Source organism: Lemur catta, chromosome 15 (assembly GCF_020740605.2).
Source record: "Lemur catta isolate mLemCat1 chromosome 15, mLemCat1.pri, whole genome shotgun sequence".
Taxonomy (NCBI): domain Eukaryota; kingdom Metazoa; phylum Chordata; class Mammalia; order Primates; family Lemuridae; genus Lemur; species Lemur catta.
The window spans coordinates 37,433,681-37,457,005 of NC_059142.1; the positions used below are offsets into that span (position 1 = coordinate 37,433,681).

General features: G+C 38.6%; 1 protein-coding gene across 10 annotated transcripts in view; it reads left to right on the forward strand.

The window, feature by feature from the left end:
- Positions 1-8,841: 8,841 nt before the first annotated feature.
- The window catches only part of CDK12 (cyclin dependent kinase 12), a 79,316-nt gene continuing 64,832 nt past the window's right edge, over positions 8,842-23,325 (forward strand). For 9 of the 10 annotated variants that reach the window (XM_045526370.1, XM_045526371.1, XM_045526372.1 and 6 more), the window contains exons 1-4: positions 8,842-10,474; positions 15,419-16,309; positions 21,745-21,921; positions 22,733-22,872. In XM_045526370.1, the coding sequence (XP_045382326.1) occupies positions 9,429-10,474; positions 15,419-16,309; positions 21,745-21,921; positions 22,733-22,872 (2,254 nt within the window). In that variant the 5' untranslated portion in view covers positions 8,842-9,428. The remainder of the gene's footprint in view (positions 10,475-15,418; positions 16,310-21,744; positions 21,922-22,732; positions 22,873-23,325) is intronic. The other variant, XM_045526367.1, reaches the window with a different exon arrangement.

The following is a 23,325-nucleotide window of genomic DNA, read 5'->3' on the forward strand; positions in this document are numbered from 1 at the left end:
TAAACAACTCGCAAATTAAAATCCCCAGATCTCTTTACTGAAAGACTTGCTTTTCAAAGAATGTTGGTTTTATCAATAAAACCAATTACATTTGATAAAAGAAAGTTTTATCAGTTGTAATAAGTTTTCCCTGAGATACTAGATAGAATTATGTCGTAAGGAAAAAACTGGCGCTTTGCAGCTTTGCAACATGATGTTGAAGGCGAGCTCAGCACACTTAATTACTATTTTATAATTTTTTTAATTTCAGAAATATTTCTTGAGAAGTTACAATATTTTTGAAGCTCTGAAAGATTTTGGATTAAGGTAAACTTGTTTGCAGCAAAGCATCTGATGCTATTGATTATATTAATTATATGTGGTATTTATAGTTGATTGTGTTCCTTTTTTGTAGTCCTAGTGAAAACAAACAGCTCGTTCTCTACACAGCACATCACAAAGAATGTGAAGTCATATCTCTCGTGTCAGTAAACCCTCACGAAATCGAGAGCAATGCTGAGAAGTTCATGGCCCCTGAAACTGAAGAACCAGGCTAAAATACAGCAGTGTTAGCCTTGGGTGAAAGTTCTTAATACAGTTTAGGCTATTTTTTAAAATGTTCTTTTCTCATATAAATCCTTGAAAATAACTAATTACCGCTGAAAATTTGGATTTTACCTAGCTTGTTGCAGGAATATTAAGCAGTAGATTTCTACTAGCTCTCTAGTCTCAGATTTTTCCCACATTTCAAAAATACTATTCAAACATCCTCCAAAAAGATGACAGGAGAAGGAGGAAAGAGGAGGAAAAGAAAACAAACATCCTCCAAAAAGATGACAGGAGAAGGAGGAAAGAGGAGGAAAAGAAAACAAACATCCTCCAAAGCTATTTCAACAGATACTGTAGTTCAGGTGAGCAGCCACAGCAGTGTAAACTTAATAAGAACAAATCTTTGGAAAAACCTGGGAACCTGTTTATTGCCACAAAGATATCTATAACAAGCCCTTTGAAAGGAGAATTCAAGTTTTACTTGTTTATTCCTCTTATCCTGATTCCTTAGAGTCACTATACAGTGAGTTTCTTGGGGGCAGAAATTGCCCCTTGTTCCTGAATTCCCATTGCCTAACACTATACATAGGACTAGTAGACAAATCTTTTACTGAGCCTACAAAACCTTGCTAGACCCAACTCTCCTCCCCTTGCCAATCCCCAAACACACTGGATTCCTTCCATTTGTGAGAAATTCCTGCAGTACATCTCCCAAGGTCCTTCAACAGGCCTTTCTAACTCCTGGGAAGCCGTCCCCCACCTCATCCTCTTCACTTTACTTAAGGCTTTCTTATTCAGATCCCAATTTAAATGTCTCTTCCTCTAGAGTAGCAAGACTTCTCTGACCCCTAACTTGAAGTCCTCTGTTATTTTATTTCAAACTTGTCTTTAATAGCACTCTCACCATCATAATAATCAAGTGTATGATGACTTGCTCAATGCCTGTCTTCCCTGCTAGTCTGTCAACTCCAGGAGGGCTTCACTGGGTCTGTTCCTTTCACTGCTGTCTATCCAGTTCCTAACACAGCTTCTGACTGGTATCTGGGACTCAATGCATATTGTTGGGATAAATTGATAGGGTTGACAGTTAAAATACATAACACTCAGTTAAATTTGAGTTTCATTCCTTCATACTTCATTATGCTGAGAAACAAATTTGAATTTCAGATAATAAACCAATATTTTTAGTATAAAGTATGTCTCAGATATTTTATAACATAAATATTATATGGTATAAATCTAGCAACCCTAAAATTGAAGTACGGAAAGCAATTATTCAAGCAAGAATTTTAAAAGATAGTTCATATTTAAAATGCTGTGTCCTTTTCTGTGAAGTGTCCTTCATTAAAAATCTGTGGATTCCTAATATGTGCATGTGTATTTGGAGGTGGGAATATAAACATGACAATAGCCCTAGCCCTTGATGGGCTCACCTGATTTAGAGTTGTGAAAATATGATTGGCTGCCATAATCATAGATGCTCAAAATTTTTGTTAATTAATTAATATGTCCAAAGTACCAATGTCAACCAATGTCAGAAACACAGCTGCACTTTGTCATGGAAATTCTGTATAAATAATAATGTCTGGGCCGGACTCGGTGGCTCACGCCTGTAATCCTAGCACTCTGGGAGGCCAAGGTGGGAGGATTGCTTGAGCCCAGGAGTTTGAGGTTGCTGTGAGCTGGGCTGACACTACGGCACTCTAGTCCGGGCAACAGAGTGAGACTCTGTCTCAAAAAAAAAAAAAAAAAAGTCTGTACTAGCTATACTAGCTAGTAAAATTTAAACCTTATAAAGCTTATAAATAGAGGCTGGACTTGGTGACTCACACCTGTAGTCCTAGCACCTTGGGAGGCCAAGGCAACATAGCAAGACTTTGTCTCTAAAAAAAAAAAAAAAAATAGAAAAATTAGCCAGACATGGTGGCACATATCTGTAGTCCCACCTACTCAGGAGGCTGAGATAGGAAGATCACTTGAGCACAGGAGTTTGAGGTTGCAGTGAGCTATGATCATGTCACTGTACTCTAGCCCAGGCAATGGAGCAAGACCCTGTCTCAAAAAAAAAAAAAAACTCTTGTAAGTAGAATAAATTTAATCAAATTTCGGTCACAGAATGGAATCAGAAGTTATCATTGGTAATCTGAAAATGCAGATAAAAGAACATCTTTGAAAAATATGTACTCTAGAAGGAAAAATAGAAATGTCATTAAACAGGAAAAGCATTCAAGGTATACATAGAAACAATCTTTATATATGGCAAAATGGGTACAATGGGCAAATTTTAAATGACTAAGCTTTTTTTTTTTTTTTTTTTTTAGGCAAGATCTCACTCTGTCACTCGGGCTAGAGTGCAGTGTGTCATCATAGCTCACTACAACCTCAAACTCCTGGGTTGAAACGATCTTCTTGCCTCAGTATCCCAAGTAGATGGGACTATAGGCGGGCCACCATGCCTGGCTAATTTTTCTATTTTTAATAGAGAGGGGGTCTCACTCTTGCTCAGGCTTAAATGACTGAACTTTGAGGCAGGCTCCAGAGGACCCTTTAAAACTAAAATCTAAACTCACAAATTGTTTTTTTTTTTGGGAAAAAAAATCTATTAAATTTAGTTAAACATTTCCTCTTATGTTCAGCCTACATAGAAACTTTCTCACCTGTTTTGTGGTATTTATAGGGAAACTATTGCCATCACTTGGCTGATCACCTTGGGGTTCACAGAGTTGTCCTGACTCTTTGTCCCTAGAGGTTATACAAATAAAGCAAATGGAATGGTACTGGAATTTCTGAGTTCAAAGTTTTTCTGTAGAATGAAGGAACTCTTATTTTACAAGGGCACTATTCTCACTAGTTATTGGGCCAATATCTGCAGTTTACAGTAGATTTTATATTTAAAAATTTGGGAGGAAGGAAATTACAGAGCACGTAAACAGGTGGAAAACCATACCATGCTTGTGGGTCAGAAGAATCAACATTGTTAAAATGTCTATACTACCCAAAGTGGTCTACAGATTCAATGCAATCCCTATTAAATTACCAACATCATTTTTCACAGATATAGAAAAAATAATTTTACCCTTTGTATGGAACCAGAGAAGACCTCATTTAGCAAAAGCAATTTTAGGCAATAAGAACAAAATAGGAGGTATTAATTTACCAGACTTCAAACTATACTATAAGGCTGTGGTTATTAAATCAGCTTGGTATTGGTACAAGAACAGGGACACAAACCAGTGGAACAGAACTGAGAATCCAGATATAAAACCATCCTCATATAGCCATCTAATCTTTGACAAAGCAGACAACATACACTGAGGAAAAGATTCCCTATTCAATTAATGGTGCTGGGAAAACTGGATAGCCACATGTAGAAGACTGAAACAGGACCCACACCTTTCACCTCTCACAAAAATCAAATCACAGTGGATAACAGACTTAAACCTAAGGTGTGAAACTATTAGAATTCTAGAAGAAAATATGGGGAAAACTCATATACACATTGGCCTAGGCAAAGAATTTATGAACAAGACCCCAAAGGCAAGCACAGCAACAACAAAAATAAATAAATGGGACCTGATTAAATTAAAAAGCTTCTACACAGCCAAAGAAACTGTCATGAGAGCAAACAGACAACCTACAGAGTGGGAAAAAATTTTCACATGCTACACATCCGATAAAGGATTGATAACTAAAATCTATTTAGAATTTAGGAAAATCAGCAAGAAAAAATCAACCCTATCAAAAAGTGGGCAAAAAGGCCGGGCGCAGTGGCTCACGCCTGTAGTCCTAGTACTCTGGGAGGCTGAGGCGGGTGGATCACTCAAGGTCAAGTGTTCAAGACCAGCCCGAGCAAGAGCAAGACCCCGTATCTACTGAAAATAGAAAGAAATTAGCCAAACAACTAAAAATATATATAGAAAAAAAAAATTAGCCAGGCATGGTGGCGCATGCCTGTAGTCCCAGCTACTTGGGAGGCTGGGGCAGAAAGATTGCTTGAGCCCAGGAGTTTGAGGTTGCTGTGAGCTAGGCTGATGCCATGGCACGCTAGCCTGGGCAACAGAGCCAGACTCTGTCTCAAAAAAAAAAAAAAAAAAAGTGGGCAAAAGACATGAATAGAAATTTTTCAAAAGAAGACAGAAGAATGGCCAACAAACATATGAAAAAATGGTCAACATCTCTCACCATCAGGGAAATGCAAATCAAAACCACAATGAGATATCACTTACCTCTAGTGAGAATGGCCTTTATGAAAAAGTTCCAAAACAATAAATGTTGGCATGGATGTGAAGAGACAGGGACACTTATACACTACTGCTGGTGGGACTGCAAACTAGTGCAACCTCTGTGGAAAGCAATACGGAGATACCTTAAACAGATACAAATGGAGCTACCATTTGGTTCAGCAATCCCACTATTGGGCATCTACCCAAAAGAACAAAAGACATTCTATAAAAAAGACATCTGCACCCGAATGTTTATAGCAGCACAATTCACAATTGCAAAGATGTGGAAACAACCCAAGTGCTCATCAATACATGAGTGGATTAATAAAAGGTGGTATATGTATACCATAGGGTACTACTCAGCTATAAGAAATAATGGTGATATAGCACCTCTTGTAGTTTCCTGGATATAGCTGGAACCCATTCTACTAAGTGAAGTATCCCGAGAATGGAAAAATAAGCACCACATGTACTCACCATCAAATTGGTTTCACTGATCATCACCTAAGAGCACATTTAGGAATAACATTAATTGGGTGTCGGGCAGATGTGGGGGGGGAGGGGATGGGTGTATACATACATAATGAGTGTGATGCGCACCGTCTAGGGGATGGACACGCTTGAAGCTCTGATTTGGGGGGGGTCTGACAGGAGCAAGGGCAATATACGTAACCTAAACTTTTGTACCCCCATAATATACTGAAATAAAAAAAAGAAAGGAATATTTAAAAAGAAAAAAAATTTGGACATAATCTGAATTTTCTAGAGTAGAATTTTATCTACCAGAAAGAGAAAATGTAGTGCAATACAAAGTACCGGTTTAGGATGATGAAAAGAGCTGACTCTGCTCCTGGCACTTCCTACACATAGGTGTAAACATGGTCAAATCCAACTCCTCCTGAGGGTCAGTTCAACCTTTATTAGATATATATAATAATAACCATCCTGGTCATCTCACTAGCTTATTTATTTGTTCAACTGAAATTTATTGACAGGCTTAAAAGAGTTTTGTGGAAAATTGAAAAATGCTATAGAAATACAAAATAATGTCAAAAATTCAGGAAAAAAGCTTCATTCATTCATTCATTCATCAGTAGTCGTTAGTCTATTATATCAAGAGGCAATAACAGGCCGGGTGCGGTGGCTCACGCCTGTAATCCTAGCACTCTGGGAGGCCGAGGCGGGTGGATCGCTCGAGGTCAGGAGTTCGAGACCAGCCTGAGCGAGACCCCGTCTCTACTAAAAATAGAAATAAAAATTATCTGGACAACTAAAAATATATATACAAAAAAATTAGCCGGGCCTGGTGGCACATGCCTGTAGTCCCAGCTACTCAAGAGGCTGAGGCAGTAGGATTGCTTGAGCTCAGGAGTTTGAGGTTGCTGTGAGCTAGGCTGACGCCACTGCACTCACTCTAGCCCGGGCAACAGAGCAAGACTCTGTCTCAAAAAAAAAAAAAAAAAAAAAAAAGAGGCAATAACAGATATTTAGAAAGTTTCTACTGCTGTTTGATCTGAATGGTGAATTTTTATTCCAGATTTTATTTGACACATCGCCACAATGCCTTCTGACATATCCCTTTTCCATTTTATCCTGGGTGAATCCAGAGTCAAAAACTTGACCTTATATAAAAGGCTGAAGAAAATCAGGCTAAATACTGTTGAACTCACACAAAACTTTAGTAAGGTAGGCCAGTCACTCCATCTAATTAGCCTAAGAAGTCTCACACCTTCTGCCATCATGTAAAATATTGGTGGGTATCTTTATATCCTTGCCCTCTTTGTAGCAGTGAACGAGGAGTTACCACACCTGCCTGAGTTCCAGTACTTAATACTTAATTCTATCGTTTCTTTTTTCTTTTTTTTTTTTAAGACAGAGCCTCCTCTCCCTAGTTATGTTGTTGCCCAGGCTCGTCTCCTACACTTGGGCTCACTCCATCTTCCTATCTCCGCCTCCCCAGTAGCTGTGATTACAGGCACGCCACCACACCTGGTTCCTCTTTCTTTTTATTTAATAGCATTACTTTTACTTCCATAGATTAACAAGTTGCCATGAAAAGCTAGATCTTTTTAATTTATAACCAAGATTTATGGACATTTAGATAAAAATTTTTCTTTGGTAGCCATGTGAACAAAAACAAGAACATTTTCATGAAGTGATTTTGACACTGGCTTCTACCTTCATTCAGAATATTTTTTGGTCTCTAGTGATTGATCTCTCTCTCTGTCTCTTTTTTTTTTTTTTTTTTTTTGAGACAGGGATTCACTGTCTCTCCCTTGAGTGCAGTGCAGTGAAACCATCATAGCTCACTGCAGCCTGGAACTCCTGGGTTCAAGGAATCCTCCTACCTCTGCCTTCCTAGTAGCTGGGACTACAGCCACCACGCCCAGCTAATTCTTTTATTTTTTGTAGAGACAGAGGATGGGGGGGGGGTGCAGGGGGGCGTGTCTTGCTATGTTGCCCAGGCTGGTCTTGACCTCCTGGCCTCAAGCATTCCTCCCACCTCGGCCTCCCAAAGTGCTGGGATCACAGGCATAAGCCAACGCATCCAGCTCTGATCTTATTTTGGACAAGTCCCTTAACTTTTCCAGGCATTAGTTTTCTCACCTATACATTCGTATTTCAGATGGCTACTATGAAGATGGAATGAATTAGTGTGTGTGAAGGAGTTTTGAAAAGTAAAAAATGAGGGGCCAGTGTAAGATTTTATTTTTTTTCTCTTGTTCATTAGTACCATGCTTTTCTTGTTCCCAATTGTAATCTTTTGTGTGAGGATGAAAGGCTAAATTATCGGCCGGGCGCGGTGGCTCACGCCTGTAATCCTAGCACTCTGGGAGGCTGAGGCGGGAGGATTGCCTGAGCTCAAGAGTTCGAGACCAGCCTGAGCAACCAGCAGGACTCCTCTCTACTAAAAATAGAAAAAATTGGCCGGTCATGGTGGTGCGTGTCTGTAGTCCCAGCTACTCAGGAGGCTGAGGCGGCGGGAGGATAGGTGCAGCTCATTGGTTCGACACCAGCCTGAGCACAGTGAGACCCTGTCTCCCATCTCTAAAAAAAGAAATTACAAAAAAAAAAAAAAAAAAAAAAGACAAAAAAAACCCTCAAAAACCAACAAAATCCAGCTGGGCGCTCTGGAAGCGCCTGTAGTCCCAGCTACCCAGGAGGCTGAGGCAGAAGGCTGAGGCAGAAGGATCGCTCACAGCCCAGGACCTGGAGCTTGCGGTGACCCACCCTCACTGCACTCTACCCAGGACACTGAGTGACTCTGTCTCCACAAAAAAAAAAACCCAGGGAAACTGAGTCCAGAAGTTTGAGGTGGCTGTGAGCTAGGCTGACGTGATTCCACTCGCCCTGGCAACAGAGTGAGACTGTCTCAAAAAAAGAAAAAAGAAAAGAAAGAAAGGCTAAACACTACATAAGAGCCAAGGGAGGATTCCAAGATGGGTTAACCTTTCAAGTCCTTAGGTTTGAAGCAAAGGGTGGAGAGAGAGGTGGTGCCACAGGATGGAAGAGCTTGTGCTTTGGTGTCAGAAAGACATGAGTTTGAATCTCGGCTGTGGCACTTACTGGACTAGCTTTGTTACCCTAAATTGTTCAACTTCTCTGAGTCTGTCTGAGAATATCGTGTCTTGCAGGGTAGTTGTGAAAATCAGAGATAAGGTTTGTAAAATGCCTGGCACACACTATATACAATATAAGTGGAAAGCATTGTTTAAACTATCTCAAGGACTTGGGTTGAGAAGTCCCCACATTCACCCTTTGCCCTGTTAAAAATATTCTTATCCTGGTAGTTAAAAGACTTGTTATAAAGCAGGCTAAAATTAGTTTGCACTGGAGCCTGGCAGCGTTTGTTCAATGAGTTATCCATAAAGTTTTGGTTGAAAAAAAATTCCGCTACCTCCGTTTCAATAAAGATTTGCTCAAATGGGGAGTGAGGAGCTTATCGCGAGAGTCTGAAGAGCTGTGTTTCTTGGTTGGGACCTGTTCTCGCGTTGTTTGATCAAGCAGCGGACAGACGTGACAGAGAAGCACAAAGTATCGCGAGAGCCCACCGGACTCTCGCGATATTTTTGGGATTGCCCCTCCCCCCTTCTCCAAGTGCCGTTTCGGTTTAATCTAGTGTGTGACTGTGAGTCTGTGTGAGGGAGCGAATGTGTGTGAGGTACTGAGGTGAGGCGGAGGCAGAAAAAGGGGCTCCCTTAGGAGCCAGGGACAAAGGGGGTGTGAGGCACCCAGGCCACGGGACCTGGGCGACAGGAAGCCGCCCCGAGCCGGTCTACCGGGTAGGGGAAGGGCCCGCGCAGTCCTCTCAGGGCCGAAGTCGGCCCCACAGCCCCGGGCCGCCGGCTTCCTACTTCCTCGACCGCTCCGGCCCCCGGGCTTGAGGATTGGCTCGACGAGGGGAGAAAGGGAAACAGACTTGAGCAGCTACCCGTTGTCTCGCAACTCCACTGCTGAGGAACTCTCATTTCTTCCCTCGCTCCTTCAACCCCCCCTCATGTAGGAGGGTGCTGAGGAGTCGGGAGGGAGGAGGAGCCTGGGCTGCCGTTCCTTCCCTCCCCACCCCCTTCTAGGGGCGCTTTGGTGGGCGTGGAGTTGGGGTTGGGGGGGAGGGTGGGGGTTACTTTTTGGAGTGCTGGGGAACTTTTTCCCCTTCTTCAGGCCAGGGGAAAGGGAATGCCCAATTCAGAGAGACATGGGGGCAAGAAGGACGGGAGTGGGGGAGCTTCTGGAACTTTGCAGCCGTCATCGGGAGGTGGCAGCGCCAACAGCAGAGAGCGTCACCGCCTGGTATCGAAGCACAAGCGGCATAAGTCCAAGCACTCCAAAGAGATGGGGTTGGTGACCCCCGAAGCGGCATCCTTGGGTACAATTATCAAACCTCTGGTGGAGTATGATGATATCAGCTCTGATTCCGACACCTTCTCTGATGACATGACCTTTAAACTAGACAGAAGGGAGAATGATGAACGCCGTGGGACTGATCGGAGTGACCGCCTGCACAAACATCGTCACCACCAGCACAGGCGTTCCCGGGACTTACTAAAAACCAAGCAGACCGAAAAAGAAAAAAACCAGGAAGTCTCCAGTAAGTCGGGATCGATGAAGGACCGGACATCTGGAAGTTCAAAGCGTTCGAATGAGGAGAATGATGACCATGGAAAGGCACAGATACCCAAAAACAGCAGCAAGGAATCCAGGTCATCCAAACTCCGTAAGGAAAAGACCCGGAAAGAACGTGAATTGAAGTCTGGGCACAAAGACCGGAGTAAAAGTCATCGGAAAAGGGAAACACCCAAAAGTTACAGAACAGTGGACAGCCCAAAACGGAGATCCAGGAGTCCCCACAGGAAGTGGTCTGACAGCTCCAAGCAAGATGATAGCCCCTCAGGAGCTTCTTATGGCCAAGATTATGACCTTAGTCCTCCAAGATCTCACACCTCTAGCAATTATGACTCCTACAAGAAAAGTCCTGGGAGTACCTCAAGAAGGCAGTCAGTTAGCCCACCTTACAAGGAGCCTTCGGCCTACCAGTCCAGTACCCGGTCACCCAGTCCCTACAGTAGAAGACAGAGGTCTGTGAGTCCCTATGGCAGGAGACGGTCATCCAGCTATGAACGGAGTGGCTCTTATAGTGGGAGATCACCCAGTCCCTATGGTCGAAGGCGGTCCAGCAGCCCTTTCATGAGCAAGCGGTCTCTGAGTCGGAGTCCACTCCCCAGGTGAGCTATTTGTCTAACAGTCCTTCCTAATTTAGGGTGGGTTGTGAGAAACTGGCAGTTAGTCATGTTAACATTTTGTTGAAGCCCCCAGTGTTCATCATTGACTAGGACACTTTGCTGTTGGCTAGTCATTCAAGTAGGTGAATCTGGTCTCCCCTTAACCCAGAATTGGGGAAGTGAAGAGTTCATAGGCCTCAAACAGCTAAAGGTAGGTACTTCCAGTGGTAGGATCTTCAGTTGTAAGCTTTTGTGTGAGAAAAATCATAGGCTTCTGCTTAGCGAGTGCATAGAATTGATAACTATTTCCCAGAGCTTGTCTAGCTACTGCTGTTGCTTTGACTTATATTTTTAAAAAATCACTTTGGTATTGGTGTTTTAGACTTTACTGCACCTGATTGGAGACTTAAGAAATTACAGTTTTCATTTGTATTGAAGTTATTTGCCTAGGTCATCCTACCAGTTGTGCTGTCCACTCAGTCTCCACACCTGTAAGTTTATTAATTTCCTAATTGACAAGGTTTTAATAACTCACGAAAGATTCCTGTCTTTTGACTGATGTTTTAGTGGAAATTTATCTGATTAGTCCATTTTTCTTTTGAAGGTATAGCCTAGGGGAAATTGGTTCCAAGGACATTTTGATTTTCTTTACGGCATCACTGTTGACCTACCTTGTGATCACTGGCAATTTTCAAAATCTTTCTATAAAAATATGGTAATAATGCCTTTACTGTGATATTTTTGTGAGAGAGGCATGTTAGTTTGAAATTTCATTCCGATGTTAGAATGAATTAAGTGTAAAAAACTGTTCTTGTTCCTACGTGATGAGATCTGCCTCCTTTGTGGACTCACTGTCCACAAATGCATACATAACATGGGCTTTAGTTAGACTTGAGTGAAATCCTAATACTGCTTTGTGACTTTTCTCCATGCCTGAGTTGCTTCAGGTGTAAAATGGGAATGATAACTACCCACTTTTAGAGTTGTTAGGATTAAATTACTAAATATGAAGTGGATAGCATTAGTGCCTTGTACATAGTGCCACTCAGTAAATTATGAGTGAGGATAATGTTGAACACTAGTAGAGAAATTAGCCTAATGTGAAAAATTCCATGCGTGTCTTTTATATTTTAGGGTAAATTTTGGTGACTTAAAGTTATAATTATTCATAAACTAGTGTGAATTCATGAAGCTGCAGACTTACTAGCTATCAAGAGCTAAAGTTCCTTAGCATTCCCCCTCATTTTATTATAAAAGATTTTCAAACACAGAAAGATCGAAAGAATTTTAGTGAATACCCATATTTCTACCTCTTAGATTCTACAATTAGTGTTTGCTATATATTTTATCATGTATCTGTCCATCTCTCCATCAATTCAGCTTTTGTTTTCATTCATCTCAAAGTAAGTTTGCAGACATCAGTATAATTCACTATAAACACTTTAACATGTATACCATTAGCTACAGTTCATTTTTTTGGAGGGGTGAGAGGTAAAATTTATATGCAATGAAATACATGAGTCTGAAATGTACCATTTGTAAAGTTGCTTAGTTTTTTAAGGAAGCCTAAGAAGTATTCTCAGAATATTTGTTTTCTTTAGAGAGTAGTTCCATTAAGGCTGTTCTAAGTTATTATTTTGGGGTATGGGAGTACAGAAGGCCTTGAGGCTAAAATACTATTTTTACTGAACTAGTAAGAACTATTTCTTTGCCTTGATTCCTATTGGATTCTTAGAGAAAACAGCGTATCTCAAGTTCTCTTAAGCAAGTAGAGAAAGTCCTACTCACTTAATTGAAACTAGTCAGTAAAGGTAAAAAAAATAAATCTAGAAAGAATTGGAGATACAATATGGATGCAATTATAAACATGTGATATTCCTAGAGACACATGCACATTTTGAGTTAACCTATAGAGAGCATTTTATATTTGAATGTTTGCATTACATGTGTTTCCTCATTGATTGAAATTCCAAACAGTAAGTACAAAAATTTTGTAGAGTCAAAGTAGAGGAACATACACATCCCTTCTATGGTAATCTCTGTGTTTTTTCTTTTAGAGACAGTCAAAATGAAACAGGCAACATCAATTTAAAAGTCTGAAAATGCTTTGACAGAAATGCAGTGTCTTTGTAGCCAATAAATTAGCAGTGAGTAATGGTAGCAATTTCATTTCAAATCAGTGGAACCTAACTTAATTCAGGGAGGAAAATATATTTGGTTTTGAAGACACATTTCTTACTGTTGCTTGTGTTTACCTATTTGTTGTCCATTCCTCCCTTTTTTTCTGGAAGAGTGGACCTGGAACTCAAATATTGCATTTGTATCGCTAAAAATACTACAATTATGTAGGGTTCTATTCAGAAATTGAAGAGTTTGTAGCAGAGTTTGTTAGGAAGGTTTGGTCATGCTGACTAAAGAAACAATAGTAGAGCATGGTAGCTACATTACTTAGTGTTTATGGTTATAGACGTTTTCTCTGAGGTAGAGATATTGTTTATCTCAGCTATAATTCAAGCAGAGAAAAATCTTATTTCAGCCAAATATTTATAAGAGGAATGTAGTTTTCTTAAGTATTAGTGGATATTTGGTAAATCTATTTAACTGCTTTTGGTATTTTTTTAATCTGCTTCTCTAGGACGTGATGCTTTTGGTATTTTGTATCCTCATGTTCATATATCTCTTTTTGTTATTGTTTTTTAGTACTATTGATTCTAATAATAATTTAATATTTTAACTAACTTTTTGGAGCAAACTTCCAAAAAGCAGCATAGGTAAATGAAAACCATGGCTGTCATCATGTGAGTTGTTTGCCTTATACATATATGATGTTTGCTTTGAAATATTTTGATTCATGTCAGTCTTACCAATGATCAGAGGTAAAAGGAGATATTGATGATCTAGAATGGGAACAACTTGTTTCAGACCGCTGGGCAAATTGTTTTGTCTAGTCCCATTTTTAGTGCTTTTTTCCCTTCACATTCAGATTAAGCTTTAGTAAAAAGCAAAAAGAATTAATAAGAATTGGATTTCAACTTAGAATAATCTGCCCCATAGATCCCTAAATTGTCCCAATCCTTCCTTATGAAGAAAATTAATTGAATGTGCAATAATACCTTGCTTTGAGTTCTTGAAAAGTTGGAAATCATTTTACATTAAAGGTACCAGAAGCCATCATATTTTTGAGAGCTTTTTTTTCCTGATTGTTAGCATTAATTAGCAATAAAATATTTTTATTTTTTTCTTTTTCATTTCAGCATATTATAGGGGGGCAAATGTTTAGGTTACATATATTGCCCTTGCCCCATCTGAGTCAGAGCTTCAAGTGTGTCCATCCCCTAGATGGTGTACACCACACCCATTAGGTGTGTATATGCCCATCCCCGAGAACTTCTGATAAATTACTTTGGTAAAACATTTTTTCCAATTTGCCTGTTTTGTAAATCCTAACTTTTGTATGTTGGGGTTTGTTTAGTGCTTTATTGTAAACTTTCCAACTTTATTACAGACTAAGGATACAAGGAACAACATATTTTCCTGGGATCTTCCAATTAAATATCTGTCTAATTTAAAAATTTATGTTTTGGTAAAGCATGATAGTTACTTTTAACTTCCTAACTGATATAACCCACCTTCATGTACCATAGAGTATAACTTTATTGTGTTTTCACTTTATCAAAGATTAAAACCCATCAGGCGTGGTGGCTCATGCCTGTAATCCTAGCACACTGGGAGGCCAAGGTGGGAGGATTGCCTGAGCTCAGGAGTTCAAGAGCAGACTGAGCAAGAGCAAGACCTGGTCTCTACTAATAATATGGCACATGCTGGTAGTCCCAGCTACTGGGCAGGCTGAGGCAGGAGGATCGCTTGAGCCTAGGAGTTTGAGATTGCAGTGAGCTATGATGATGCCGCTATACTCTACCTGGGGCGACAGAGTGAGACTCTGTCTCCAAAAAAAAAAAAAAAAGATTAAAACCAAAATTGTGAATGTAATGATTGTGACTGTGGCTATTTCTTTTCTGCCGTGAGGAGAAAAAAAAGTATTGATCTATTTTTTTTTTTTTTTTTTTGAGACAGCATCTCCTTCTGTCACCCAGGCTAGAGTTAGAGTGCCATGGTGTCAGCCTAGCTCACAGCATCCTCAAACTCCTGGGCTCAAGCAATCCTTCTGCCTCAGCCTCCTGAGTAGCTGGGACTACAGGCATGTACCACCATGCCTGACTAATTTTTTTCTATATGTTTTTAGTTGTCTGGCTAATTTCTTTCATTTTTAGTAGAGGCGGGGTCTCGCTCTTGCTCAGGCTGGTCTCGAACTCCTGACCTCGAGCAATCCTCATGCCTTGGCCTCCCAGAGTGCTAGGATTACAGGCATGAGCCACCGTGCCCGGCCTGATCTGTCTTCTTTCAGTTGAGTAAGTAGTGAATAATTTTTAGTGCTGGAGGATTCACATATGTTTTCGTGAAGGATTTAGTTTGTCCTAGTCTATTTTTTTAATGAACTTTATTTTTTTAGAATAGTTTTAGATTTACAGAAAAATTGTGAATATAGTACAAAGAGTTCTCATATATCCTTATACCCAGTTTCCCCTATTGTTAACATCTTATGTTGGTGTGGTACATTTGTTACAATTAATGAATAACTATTGATACATAATTATCAACTAAAGTCCATACTTTATTTAGATTTACTTAGTCTTTACTTAATGTCCATTTTCTGTTCTGGGAACTTATCCATGTTATGGTATTACATTTAGTCTCCTTAAGCTTCTATTGGTTGGACTGGTTTCTCAGACTCTCCTTGTTTTTGATGGTACCTAATCTATTTTAAGATTGATAAATTACTCAAATGGGTTTTAAAGTTACAGTTCTCCATAGTTTGTTTTGCTGATCTATTCTCCTCCGTATATTACTGTAGTCTGTCCATTTTAAACTTCCTGTTTCTTTTTTCAGTAGGAAATCCATGAAGTCCAGAAGTAGAAGTCCTGCGTATTCAAGACACTCATCTTCTCATGGTAAAAAGAAGAGATCCGGCTCACACAGTCGTCATTCCAGTATCTCACCAGTCAGGCTTCCACTGAATTCCAGCCTGGGAGCTGAACTCAGTAGGAAAAAAAAGGAAAGAGCAGCTGCTGCTGCGGCAGCAAAAATGGATGGAAAAGAATCCAAAGGTTCACCTATATTTTTGCCTAAAAAAGAGAACAGTTCAGTAGAGGCTAAGGATTCAAGTGTGGAGTCTAAAAAGTTACCCAGATGTGTAAAATTGGAAAAGTCTGCCCCAGATACTGAACTGGTGAATGTAACACATCTAAACACAGAGGTCAAAAATTCTTTAGATACAGGGAAAGTGAAGCTGGATGAGAACTCTGAGAAGCATCCTGTTCTTAAAGAGTTGAAAGCACAGGGAACAAGAGACTCTAAACCCATAGCATTGAAAGAGAAGATTGTTACTCCAAAAGAGACAGAGACATCAGAAAAGGAGACCCCACCAACTCTCCCCACAATTACTACTCCTCCACCCCCTTTACCGACTACTACCCCTCCACCTCAGACACCCCCTTTGCCACCTTTGCCTCCACTACCAGCTGTTTCGCAGCAGCAGCCACCTCTGCCTCCTCCCCAACTAGGATTTAGTCAGGTTCCTGCTTCCAGTTCTTCAACTTTGCCCACTTCTACTCATGCAAGGACATCTGCTCTATCCTCTCAGGCAAATTCTCAGCCCCCTGTACAGGTTTCTGTGAAGACTCAAGTATCTATAACAGCTGCTATTCCACACCTGAAAACTTCAACGTTGCCTCCTCTGCCCCTGCCACCCTTATTACCTGGAGATGATGACATGGATAGGTAAGTCCTATAGTTTACTGGAAAAAAATTAACCCTGTTGATCTAAGTGTAATGCATTTTCTGTTTTTAAATTTTGTCAAAACTACCATAATGCTTTTATGAGTAGGAAATGCCTTTGATGCTTGGTTGTCAGTGGAAAAGTCCATATTTATGACATTATTAGTTGGGAAGAGAGAATTAGAATTTGAGGCCTAGGTAACTCATTTTCTCATAAGTTTATTGACAAGGCTAATTTTGATTCAAATTTGAAAAAATCAAGAGTTTTTCTCCCTAAATTTTTGTATTGTGAAGTTTAATACTTATAGAAAAATTAAAGGAATAGTATAATTAACATCCTTGTACTTATAACCTAGATTCACCAATAGTTAAATTTTTGCCACATTTGCTTTGACTGTAGATATTGTGACACTTCTAAATATTTACATGTCTATCCTTATATTAAATAGTAACATTTTTCTATATGATCACAATACCTTCATTGCCCTGGAAAATTTAGCATTGATTCAATAATATAATATCAGTATTTATATGAATAATAATATTAAATAGCCCCAGTGGTCCCCAAATGTCTTTATAGTGGGGCTTATTTTTTTCCTTCGGATCCAGGGTCAAAACTAGATTTATTTTGATAAAGGCTGCTTTTCAAAAAAAATTAGTTCTACTGTAAGAAGCAAAAGAACAATATGTAGAATCTTTGCTAATTAGAATATAATTCACAATGGGATTATGGGGAGAGCTTTAATTTTAATGAGTCCTCTGAGTATTGAGAACTGAAATGAAGCATGCATCTGATTTTGTGGAAGGAATTAAGAAAAATATTTAATTTCTTGGCAGGACTGCCTGGGCAAGTACCACCAAACAAACATGCTTTAGCAGTGAAATGTCATGACAGTCTTTGTATGACTGTTTTTTCCTACTGAGATCCTGCCCCTGCCCTCTTCTCTAGGATATGGGTTGCATTTATTGCAACAAACTTTTCATTGTAAGCACAAAAATAAGTGCCACTTATCTTGAATCCCAGCCCAATTCCCAAGCCTCCAGTACTTTCTAGGTGATATCAGTAATTTGAATGATGATGCATTTCAGCCCTTGAGGTCTATCTTCTTTCATATTTACCCTTTGTGCTTTTTAAGACGGTGCAAGTGCAGTAAATGGAAAGGAAAAAAACCAGATTATTTTAAACAATGGCTCCATTACTGTTCATAGTGGTAGATCTAATTTTAAAGAAAAATTTCACATACTCTTTCTAATGTAGGTATTTATGAATTCTTCCACATTCTGAGAACTACAAAGGAAAAGACAGAACTTGAAATTTATGTAGAAAAATTTGTTTGAGGTATACAATGTACTTCTTGTAGATGAAAGCCATATTTTTTATGGTTTTTATTGGAAAAGAATAGTTGAGCATTATCCAAAGGGACCCTACCCAATTATCTACCCACAGGAACCTCGTTTCAATATTAGTTTACATAATGGCTAGAATATCAGTGTGGCTAAAAATCTTAATTTCAAAATGTTTACTTGGCTAAACAAGTCTGCATGTAACTGTTGAACCTGTCATGTGTCAGGGTAGAGTGCAAATTTCCAGAGGTAGAATGATTTTGTAGAAGAAATAGAGGTTTCTGTCTTTCAAATGGGGGAGGAAGACTATTCAGTGTTTACTTGAGTATGTGTGGCTATCTTAGTGTGTATGTGAGAGTGTGTATGAGGATGGATGCAGTGGCTCATGCCTGTAATCCCAGTGCTTTGGGAAGCCAAGCTGGGGGGATTGCCTGAAACTAGGAGTTTAAGACCAACCTGGGCAACATACCAAGACCCCATCTCTACAAAAAGTAAGAAAAACTAGCTGGGCATAGTGGCACAAACCTGTAGTCCCAGTTACTGGGGAGTTTGAGGCAGGAGGATTGGTTGAGCTTAGGAATTTGAGGTTACAGTGAGCTATGATTGGTCTACTACACTCTAGCAGCCTGGGTGACAGAGCGAGACCTTGTCTCTTTAAAAAAAACAAAAACAAAAAAAAGCATGTATGAGAGAATAAACTAAGCAAAACTATTTTTCTTGTATTATTTTAAAATGTATATATGGTTATTATCAGTTTTCTGCATATAAGTAAATAATGAAAGAGAAAAATAGAAATGATCAATTTTACTTTTTCATCTTAAATTTAAGATGTATTTTTTTTGTTTGATTTTTGAGACAGGGTCTTGCTCTATTGCCCAGGCTGGAGTGCAGTGGCACAATCATAGCTCATTGCAACATCAAACTTCTAGGCTTAAGTGATCCTCCTGCATCACCATCCCAAATAGCTGTGACTACAGTTGTGCACCATCACACCTGGCTAATTTTTAAAAAATTTTTTTGTAGAGACAGGGTCTCACTGTTGCCCAGGCTGGTCTTGAATTCCTGGGCTCAAGCAATCCTCCCCTCTCAGCCTCTCAAAGTGCTAGGATTACAGGCGTGAACCACCCTGCCCAGTTGAAATCACTTTTTAAACAACCTGCTTCAAGGGGAAGGAGATAAATAATCATATTTAAAGTTTCTTATGCTGCTAAAACTTGAAAATTATCCATTGAGAAATTAAATTTTTTAAAAGTAGTTAATATAAATTTTATATTTTTTTATTAACAAGAAAGACTATTTATTAGAAGTATTTACATTATACTTACAGATTAAATCTTATTATCATAAATTTCAAGATACTGTACAGATTCTAAAATTTGGGCAGTCCTGGAGATTGGCAAGTTTGTTTTTTTTTATACACAAGTGTTCCACAATCTAATTACCACATATGAACCTGTGTACGTGTGTAAATGGGGACCCAGGAACTACTAATATTGACAATAACACTTTCTGGTACTGAATCTTCACGTAATGACTTTATCATAGTATTTGCTCCCCTATGCTAGACTCTTGGCATCTACCACAGCCCTGTGTGATACTTAGTGCCCTACACTAAAGGCTAAAGACCCTAATGTTGTTAAGTATTGTAGTTTTATAGGCTATCATTAAATTTTCAAGGTTTTAAGAACATTAGAATTTATTGAAACAGGATTTGACCTCTATTCAAATTGTGTGCCCTGAACTGGTGGTACATATTGTATCAAATACTCATTGTTGAAAGAAACATGTTAAAAATGTAGTTTTTCAATGTACATTTTTCAGACTGGTTGAGATTATCATTAATCCTAAAATCTGAAGTCCACCGAAATGCTCCAAAATCTGAAACTTTTTTTCTTTAATTAATTAATTTTTATTTATTTATTTATTTTGAGACAGGGTCTTGCTCTGTTGCCCAGGCTGGAGTGCAGTGGCATCATCATGGCTCACTGCAACCTTGAACTCTTGGGACCAAGTGATCCTCCTGCCTCAGCCTCCTGAATAGCTGGGACTGAAGGCATATGCCACCACGCCTGGCTTAAATCTGAAACTTTTTGAATGCTGACATGATTGATACTCAGAGGAAATGCTCATTGGAGCATTTCAGATTTCAGATATTTGGATTAGGGATATTCAACTGGTATAAAGCAAATATTCCAAAATCTGAAAAAAATCTAAAATTTCAAACATAGTCCCAAGCATCTTGTATATGGGATACTCAACTTGTAGTAGGAAACTGTATTTGAACCCATAATGTAACCTTTGTATAAAATAAAACCTAAATACAAAAGATAGAGTGAATTTACTTGAAATGATGGTAAAACAATTCAGATACTTTGATTTTTCTTCCTCTTGTAGGAAAGCCAAGCCAAGAAGAAATCTGTTTCTGAATCATGAGGAATTGAGATTTCTACAGAATAATGTGATATTAGTAGTTGACAAATTATGAATTTTCCTTCTTTGAACATCTTAAAAATTGGAGAAATTTTAAAAATCCATATTGTACCCTGACTCAAGCATTTTCTGGTAGAAATGGTTCCCAGGGTAGAAAAATCTGGGTGCAGATTATAATAGTCAGTCTGGTAGAGTGTGTTCATCTCTACCAGTATTTCAGCAGAAAGTTTCAGGTGATTATTTTGTACCCCATTGACTGCCCCCATTCTGATTGATGTGATAAAAACTAACCTAGAGTCTGTTCTGTGTGATTTATAGGACATTAAAATGAAAAATTAGTAGGAAGTGCTCTTGAGATTTGTGTTCCTTTTTTTTTTTTTTTTTCTTTTTTTAAGATTTATGATCTTGTTCTGTTGCCCAGGCTGGTCTTAAACTCCTGGCCTCAAGTGATCCTTCCACCTCAGCCTCCCTGTGTGATGGGATTATAGGTGTGAATCATCTTGCCAGTCCTGTGTTCTTATATTTTGAATAAATGACATTCTTTTGTGGAAAAAAGCTACAATTTTACCTAACTAAAAAAGGCAGCTGTATGCTTTAAAAAAGATACATTGCAAGAGATAGATCTGTTCTTTATGGTCCTAGGAAATATTCCTGCAAAGCACCTATTTCTTAATAATTACTGTCAAAAAAGTGGAGAAGGTACCCTGTGTTTAGGATTCTTAGATCTTTTTCAACCCTCTGATACTGTGAAGGAATAGAAAAGACCTACTATTTAGCCTGGTTTTATTTGAGGTGCAAATTAGCATGTTGTACTGTAGGTGTCTGTCTTTACTAAGGATGTGCATGACATAAAATTCGTCCTTTACTTACAAGTAAATTGAGATGATTAAAAAATTGGATCTGAAAACTGACTTTTCTGATCTATTTCAGGAAAGCTATCCTTCCCACCCTGCCCCACTGATTACTGTAATTTGCTGATTATTATGAGAGGCCTTCTGCTACCAGCTGCCTTAATGATTCTGAAGCTCGGACTCTTTCTCCTTAGATTTTTAGTTTGACATTTATTTTGTCTGGTCAGAGATGGTTATCTTATATTTTCAAATGAGTAGAATAATTCAGTACATTTTTTACTAGTTTGGATTTTCAATTTAACTATATTTCTTATAAAACACTCTAAAATACCATTTCCTTTTTCCAAGTTCTTCTCTCGCATCTTTAGTAATATAGTAGTATTAAATTGTTGAGCTCTTGTTCATTATTTAAATCTTTGTTAAAATATAGAGGAGGTTTGGTGAACTACATGAGTTGTGGTGGTACTTTGTGAATTTAAGGTGATTACTTCCTGTATTTTATTTCATCTTGATAAAAATCCAAGTAGAATCTTAGGAAGGACGTTAAGGAAAGAGTTTGGTAAAGAGTCTACAAGTGATATCACAGATTTTCCATTGTTTCTTAAAATGCTATAGATTTCTTTTTTGTAAAATTTAAATATCTTTAGCTGTGATAAATTTCATTTCCTTATGATATATCATAGGTTTTTTTTCCTTAAAAGTAAAACACAATAATCTTTTAATGGCCAGGCATTATAATGTTCTTTGAAAGTTTTATTTGAATATCCTTTAAGTCACTGTAATCTTTTTCTTGTCTTCCCCTCTATTGTTTAGTCCAAAAGAAACTCTTCCTTCAAAACCGATAAAGAAAGAGAAAGAACAGAGGACACGTCATTTACTTACAGACCTTCCTCTCCCTCCAGAGCTCCCTGGTGGGGATCCATCTCCCCCAGATTCTCCAGAACCAAAGGCAATCACACCACCTCAGCAACCATATAAAAAGAGACCAAAGTAAGTTCTTGGAGGGATCTATTCTTAATTGTAATTTTCTTCCTTAGTTTTGAGCTAAATCTCACATTTCTTACACAGCCCACACCTGTATGATCGTAGAAGTTTGGTCCTAAAGTATATCTGTTTTATTTTATCTTAATGGACAGAAGCCTTTCTAGGAGACCTATTCATCTCCATCTACAGATTCCTGGCTATGTTTTTAGAAAAACAGTAAATTCCCAAATCCAGATATACGGTGAACACTGATCCCTTTGTGTCTTTTGAATTAATATTCAGAGTATTAAAGAAGAATAAAAGCTCTTTTATTCAGGGTGTCAGCTACGTACACATTGAGAAATTAATAGATGTGGGACCTTTTTTTCCCTTTAATAAAGAATTCAGGGCCGGGCGCGGTGGCTCACGCCTGTAATCCTAGCACTCTGGGAGGCGGGTGGGGTGGATCATTTGAGCTCAGGAGTTCGAGACCAGCCTGAGCAAGAGCAAGACCTCGTCTCTACTAAAAAATAGAAAGAAATTAGCTGGACATCTAAAAATATATATAAAAAAAATTAGACGGGCATGGTGGCACATGCCTGTAGTCCCAGCTACTCGGGAGGCTGAGGCAGAGAATTGCTTGAGCCCAGGAGTTAGAGGTTGCTGTGAGCTAGGGTAACGCCATGGCACTCTAGCCCGGGCAACAGAGTGAGACTCTGTCTCAAAAAAAAAAAGAATTCATAAAAGATACAGAAGTCAGTAAAATCATCATAAAAGAATTCTGTTTTCTTTGACTAGATTTAATATTTAAAAATAACTGTTTTGTTTTTATTTTTAGAATTTGTTGTCCTCGTTATGGAGAAAGAAGACAAACAGAAAGTGACTGGGGGAAACGCTGTGTGGACAAGTTTGACATTATTGGGATTATTGGAGAGGGAACCTATGGCCAAGTATATAAAGCCAAGGACAAAGACACAGGTAAATATTGCCACAAAATTCTAGATGTTAGAAGGTTAACAATTTAGCATTCTAATATTGCAAGTGATTTAGCAAAAGTAAATTTGGAGTTCTAACTTGGTTTCCAAAGTTATTAAATAGAATAAAGTTTTCCAAAAGAATAGCATAATTTTTAATGTTTTAAAATCCTCCTCCTTATTGTTGTTCATTCTAAACATTTTATAGCTTGCTGGGAATTTTAAGAGAGGCTAAAATTAAAACTTGTAGGTTGCCATTTGTTTGGTGAGGGGAAAGGAAGTCTTTGAAGATAAAATGAAGTATTTGAATTATTGGTATATTCAATAATCCCAAACTTTTAATTGGGCTTAATTGAATGTTGAATTAAAAATTAATTCTAAGTCTTAAAAAGAAATCAAAGACAAGAAAGGGAATATAAAGTTTTGGTTTTTTTTTTTTTAAAGACATAAAAGTATC